Here is a 6,856-nt window from a genome sequence, read left to right as displayed (position 1 = left end):
AAAGCTGTGAACTTATCTTTTGCAGTAAGCCTGCAAGATTAAATTTCAGGCAGAGTGCAAGGTGACAGCTCCTCCTGCAGCTTGCTCTAATGAGCACACACCTTTCTGTCTGCTGCTTGTGGTACTGACGCTGAAAACGCCTGTGCTAGACTTCTAGGCCAAATACATTTGATAAAAGTGCATGTAATTCTAGGAGCTTAATTATTGCTGGAGAAAATTATTCTGATGAACGAACAAGTCTCTGCCCACCTGCAGCTCTCTGGAACTAACTCATGTGTCATTGGTTCATTAACACTGCACTTGTCTAACATTTACAGCACGGAGATTGGGATTTGGGCCTTTTGGTCTCTGCTGGATCTGCCACTGCAACAGGCCTGTTTCCATGACTGCAAACTGCTGTTAAACTTCGCCTTGTGCTTTTCAGGTTTAGCTGAGTCATGTTGGAAAATCCTTTGAGGCCAAGACTATAAGGACTACAAGTGATTAGCACTAAATAGTACATTTTGGGAGGCACAAAGGAAGTTACCCAATTGTCCCAGGTTTCAAGATATTGTGAATACATACTCCATAAACCTTTGGATCTGTCAAGTCCAATTGCCATCCAGAAAAAGGAGGAACGATTAAGTAAGAACTATACCGATAAAGCTAGTACATTGGAGAACAGGAAGGGAAAAAAAAAAGTATGAGCTCCTGTAGGAGTTGTCTGTTCTTCTTCAAAATTCTGTATAAAACCCATTTAATATGTAAGCTCAAGAGTTTTGATGCAGATTTTGAAATGTTTTGATTCCAATAGTCAATATTTTGGTGGTAGAAGTGATGGAATGGATATGGCATTTATCCTTTCATAAGTGTTTCTAGGTAGACAGTTATCAAGCTTGATATTATCTTACTCTCTTTGCAGCACGGAGTGATGCTTAAGGGTGTGATCCTTGACCAATTGACATGAGCGGGAGTTTTGCCTAGACAAGAACAAGATGAAAGTAGCTGTTAATATGGGTGGTTGGGGGTACTTACTGTAACACACACAAGGATAGAGTTCCCAGACCTCAGTTCCCACAGTTAGGACTAGATTTTCAAAATGATTTATTGTGTTGAATGCTTATAATATCCAGCTACTTCTAAAAGAGCATAAGCAGGAGCCAAGAAATTTTTGAAATGGAGCTCAAGTGATAGAAACTCAGTCCTTTGAGCATTTTGTCACTAAGCCAGCAATTTTGTGACCATTTGTCAATTCCAAGTTTTCCAATGAAAAGAAAAGCCTCACATCTCACACTGGAAACATGGATTAAGTAAGTAAGCCTTTACTTCGGGACCACTTTTTACAACAGCAAAGACTGAGAAGATTTAATTCAACTTGGGCAAAATGAGCAACATAATCAAAATTGGCAAAAAGTAAAGGAATATTTTTAAAGACTCCTTTTCCATTTCATGTTTGCGTTTAAGTGAACAAAAATGTAATATGAAATGCAGAATCCTGTCTTGCCATACCAAATAGTTTGATAGCAAGGCCTAAAGAAATGTGGCTAAAAGTAAGGGGTAGAAATGAAGCCCTGTGACCCCAGCTTAAAAATGACTGATTTTTTTATGTGCAATCCATAAGACAACCAGAAAGATCTTGCTCTTGACAGGATTTGTTATAATACTATCCATTCCAATGTTTTTTTTTTTTTTCCTGTGGATTTATATGCCCCTGAGGATGTACATGTCTTTCTGTATTGAAAAAGACTGGGTTTGAGACATATTTTCCCAGTTAGGTGGAAGGATTCACACTCTCCTCTGTCAACACAGACCAAGGCCTGACTTTCAGTGGTCAGGAACTCCCGTGACTGGACTCCTGACTCCATCTATCCAGACCACGCCTGCATCCCTCGCCGCATTAAACACCAAGAGTATTTCGTTGGTGTCACACCAACCCCACGAACAATAAAAGCTAACTATATTTTTATAGGAGCGGTCCCAGGGATGTTCCCCGGCCTGGGCAGCCCCGGAGCTCTGCTCTGGGGGGCACCCGGGGCCAGCAGAACCCGGGCGGGCCTGGCCCTGCCCTGCCCGCCCTGCCGGCCGTGAGGTGACAAAGCACCGCGGCATGGGGCCGGGCGGCGGCCGGCCGGGGGGAGGCCGCCCTGCCCCGGCCCTCACGGCCCCGGTGGCGGCGGCGGCGGCCGCCGGTCCCGTGGTGGCACCGTGGGCGCCTGCGCGGCGCTCCACCTCCTCCTCCTCCTCCTCCTCCTCCCGCCGGCGGCGGCCGCTGTCAGGATGAGGCGGAGGAGGCGGAGGCCCAGGCCGGCAGCTCCCGTCTCTCGCCGGGGCCCCCTGGCGTAGCGGTTCCCGCTCCGACGCCGCGGCTGGAGGCGGAGGAGGCCGCGGCGGCGCCGCCCGCCCGCCCGCCGGAGCCATGGCCCAGCCGGGCCCGAGCCCCCCGACGGACGGTAAAGGGGGACGCGGCCTCGCTGCGCCGGGCCGGGCCGGGCCGCCGCGGCCTGCCCAGCCCCGGGCTCGCCTGCGGAGCTCTGCCGGCCTGGGTGGCGGCGGCGGCGGCGGGGAGGTGGCGGCGGCCCGGGGCGGGGGCGTACAGCGCGGGGAGCCCCGCACCCGGGGGGGAGGCGGCTGGGGGAGGCCCTGCGGGGACGGAGGGGGCCCGGCGGGGGGCTGGTGGCCTGTGGTGGGGCAGGGGCGGCTCCCGAGCGTGGTGGGGCCGGGGGAGGCCCGGCGGGGGGAGCCCCGGGGGGCTGAGGGGGGAGGTCTGCAGGTCCGTGGGGTTCTGCAGGGCAGGGCTTGAGGTGCTTGGGGTGCTGCCGGGCGGGGCCGGCTCGGTGCTTTGGGCACAGCAGGTGCGCTGGGGTTGACCTGGCCCTGTGCGTGCAGCCAAAAGGCGCCCCAGAAGGCTGAGGTCAGGATCCTGGCGGGGACAGTTAGCTCCTGTGCTGGAGGAGACAAAGGAAATGACAGCTCGCCTCCCGGGAGGAGCCCTCTCTACCTGTGTAGGAGCAAGATAAGCCGTCCTGAAGGTTTTTGTCATCAGAAGGTTATTTGTTTTGGGAAGGATTACAGGCAAGAAAATATTATTTTTTTTTCCCCATGGATTAGGTTACAGAACTGCGTACGTATCAGAAGAGCTGTAATCAGTGCTTGGTTTGGGAGATGGGATTGAAGGGACAATCCCATCTGGGCATCCCAGAGTTGTATGGGATGTGTGGGAGAAGGGCAGGAGAGCAAGAAACTGGAATTGAAGCTGGTCCTGCTGTAGGAGGGCTGGGGGGAGATGTGCAGAACCTTGAAGGATAGGTGCTTACCCAGGCATGGCGCTATGCCAGAGCTCTCTTTTTTTCTTTTTTTTTTTTTAGAGAGCAGATGAGTTTCCCTGGGAAAGTACTCTGTTAGAAAAGGGCAATGATGTGTTCTTAATTATGCATATCTAGGGAATTGTGTGAGCTTTTTTTTTTTGGTGCCGTTACACAAGAAAGTGCTAATCTACGGGGATTTCAGTCTACCTTGTCAAAGTGTTAATGATGGAGGTGCTTGGATTTTTTTTATTTTTATTTTATTTTTCTCCATTAAGGTCAATGATTGCATGTTCGTCCTTTGAGAGCACTAGGGAGAAGGTGAATTTACTTGCTGTGTGATTGTAAGGTTGCTCTTGGTATGGGTTATTCGTGTGCTTTCTGGCAAATAACCATTGTTTATTGTTCTTTAGCCTTTTCTTGTGAGAGCTGCAGAACAGCTTGCAACAATTTTTCTTCTTGGCTCTTGCAGAGAATCTGGCTGCAGGTGTGCAGTGGAACTGAGCAAATGTTTGCTGCTTCTTGACCAGGAAAGGTAGTTGTATGTTAGTTGTGTATTACAAGTTACAAGTTGGATAGAATTTTGTTCTTGCTGTTGTTGTTTAAAAAGACACAAAGGTGCGAGTAAAACTTAGTAATTTGATAGGTTGATGAAGTCTGTCTTGTAAGAGGTACGGGTTGCTGTCTTTCTCATGTCTTTTAGCTGTGGAAAGATGAGGGTGCTGTAAATAAGACCCATGGTTGAGAGGGAAGTGGCTGGAAGTTGGATGGATTCTGAAAGTTGTTGCTGTGTCCTCGCATTGAAGAATTGAGAGCTTCTAAAATGGTTCCTCTCCCCCATCCTCCTTTGGCAGTGATAGGCCCAGTTCTTGGTTTTGTTCTTTTCGTCCACTTTGATCACTATACTACTGTTCTCAAGCCTGATGGGCTTTTTTATATGTAACTTGCAAAAAGTGTGCCTTGAAACTTCTCTGTTGTGTTTTAATATGGGGAAAAAGTAGAAGTGATTTATTCAGTGTTTTTGGCTGTCTGCACTGAATTTATTGCTTAAAGGAGCAGTGTAATTTCTGTTTTAAGATTACATGTGACAAAATAGCACTGGATTCGTATGGTGCTTCAAGAAAAAGTTACAGCTTTTGTATAATTACTTACATGGATTGTAAATACTGTGCGCGTTCTTTACCTGTGCAAGATGCATTGGCTCCAATTTTTTTTTGTTGAAAGCAAGTATAAAAGACTCTAGTTAAAAAAAATAATAATGAAACAACGTGAGAGGAATATTATATAGAATATATAGTCAATTCTAAAGCCCATACTGAAATGAAAATGGTACCAAAAGAGAGGTAGAATAACACAAAGAAAGAGGAGAAGAATGGATATTGGGTCCTACCCTGTTTTTGTACTTTGGCTTACTATAGAAGTTAATAACCCTCTAATTCTTTTGTATGGGGTAATAGAGTTTCCATATGATAACAATCGCAAAAGGCTAAGTGCAGAGTCCTCTGGCTGCTCATGTGGCTTCGTGCACTGTGCTGTTAACTCTTAGCTGATTGTGTCAACCTGTGGTGCAAGTAGCTGTGCGCTCATTGATCCTGGTCAAGGTGACTTTTTGTGTTTTTTTTTTTATTAACACGTGTCATCTAGATGGTATGACTGGAACAGTAATGCCTGATTTGTAAAAAAAAATTCATATTTTTCAAAGGTGGGCAGCTTCCTTGGGCTTAATTCAGATCTGGATGCTTGCCATCTCTGAAAATAAGGTTACCAAATAAAATGTTTTGACATAGCTTTTCCCTGTCAGATTGTTTGGGGTTTAATATCGCTCCTTCTTATATCTGGAAAATGCTTCAATGAGGGAGCTGCTACTACATAAAGCACTAATTCTTCAAGACTTAATTTGCATATCCTTGTTGTTATTATTTGCAAATTATTGAATGCACTAGTGAACTTAAACCGTTGGTACACTCAGCCTGGTAAATAGTAACCGCTGATATTCTGTGATAAAGGAAACTGTTAGTGGCATGGTCTACTGAACACTATAAGGAAAAAATCACCAGCCAGGTGATCGGAGTCACTTTTTCTCACTCCTGTGCTCAGGCCGGTAAAAATGCTGTCTCTTTTTTGTGGTCAGAGTCAGATGGCAGTTGTCAGCACAGAGGAGAAGGGCTCAGCTGTATGCAGGAGGCTGGAGGACATTGCCATGTTGGTTTTAGCACCACTGGCAGCACCATGGGCTGTGCTGCTGCCCCGTGCCAGTAACGTGGGATCCTCCCGACAGGAGCAGAGATCTTGCTGTCGCTGTACTTCTCACTTATCTCAGAGGTTGGCCGCTGCTAGTGGAGGGGTCTGGAATGTCACATAGAAAATGAACTTACAAAACTAAAGCCTTAGCCACTAATATGTTTCTAGTTATCTTCCTTATACATATCACTTTTAAAATGAAGTTGAAGTATCTAAATATGCTATTACTCATCTCAAAAGCTAGGTGTGGCTGGTAAGGGACTGGTTTTGAGCACTGCAGTTTAGCTCTGTGTTGTTGATGTAACTGTCAAAAGTTACACTTTTCTCTTGGGTACTAGCTGCAGAATTGCCGGTACTTTCCAAGAGCCCCAAAATTCCTTCCCTTACTTTCATTTTGCTTGCTTTTAATTTAGCATGCTATTTAATAGTTATTAAACAAATATGTTCACTTTAAAAAAAATCAACACAAATGAACACATCTCTTTTTTCAGTTGTACGTTTTTCTGTGTTTATTCAGAAAATAAACACAGAAAACCCGTCTGGAATTTGGCTTCGGAAGTGAGGCAGACACCTCGAACATACACCTTTTAGAATTTCTGAGGAAGTTTTGATCAGCTCAGCAGGTCGGTTTGCTCTGGAGTGGAAATATGCACATTCGGGGTGTCTGCTTTCCATATGAAGCCAAGTCCCAAATCTCTCTCTTAATTTTGAGAAATGCTGTGACCCTGTTTGTTAAAATTAGCTGTTGACTTGCCTGAAGGCAGAGTGAATATACTTTACGACACGGACTGTCTGTCTCTCTCTTGCATTTTAAACACTGGAAAATATAACTTCTCTGCCCGGTTTTATTGCTTCTTGGCCAGTTCACCATCATCATTGACAAGATGGCCTTCCTAAATGTTTTCTTTCCTTTCTGGCCTGCTGCCTCAAGATGCTTAGCTGCTTTCCCATAGCCCTCTGTGGGTGGAGCGGATTCCCACTGCGGAACTAGTTTGTGTGCGCTCCCTTGAAAGTGATTGAGGAAGGAATTTTGTTTTAAAACTTTTAAGAAGCTAAAGCAAACAACGTCTCCCAGCGTGGGAGTGGACCAAATCCCATAGGCTTCATAACGGGTGATGGTTGAATGGCAGGCTTCCTGGGTTTTCACTCCAGGCACTTTATTAAAAAATTCTTGTAAGATGTGAAGTTTTCTGTATTATATATATCTATAGTATTCTGTTTAAATAAAAGTTTGTATTTAAAACAAAAAGCATGAGGTTATGGCTTTACTCTGACTGAAGTCTTCCAAGATAAGCACTGATAGCACTGATAAGCAGCACTTACTAAGCAGACAT

At 45.8% G+C, this 6,856-nt stretch overlaps 1 protein-coding gene across 2 annotated transcripts in view; it reads left to right on the top strand.

The window, feature by feature from the left end:
- Positions 1-2,220: 2,220 nt before the first annotated feature.
- RABEP1 (rabaptin, RAB GTPase binding effector protein 1) overlaps positions 2,221-6,856 on the top strand; it is a 50,212-nt gene continuing 45,576 nt past the window's right edge. The window contains exon 1 of one of the 2 annotated variants that reach the window (XM_048068113.2): positions 2,221-2,429. In XM_048068113.2, the coding sequence (XP_047924070.2) occupies positions 2,396-2,429 (34 nt within the window). In that variant the 5' untranslated portion in view covers positions 2,221-2,395. Of the gene's footprint in view, positions 2,430-3,791; positions 3,817-6,856 lie in introns of those variants that run through there. The other variant, XM_013189921.3, reaches the window with a different exon arrangement.

Source organism: Anser cygnoides, chromosome 18, assembly GCF_040182565.1.
Source record: "Anser cygnoides isolate HZ-2024a breed goose chromosome 18, Taihu_goose_T2T_genome, whole genome shotgun sequence".
Classification (NCBI taxonomy): Eukaryota; Metazoa; Chordata; class Aves; order Anseriformes; family Anatidae; genus Anser; species Anser cygnoides.
The sequence above is the reverse complement of the archived record's forward strand: the minus strand, read 5'-3'. Positions and strand labels throughout refer to the sequence as shown.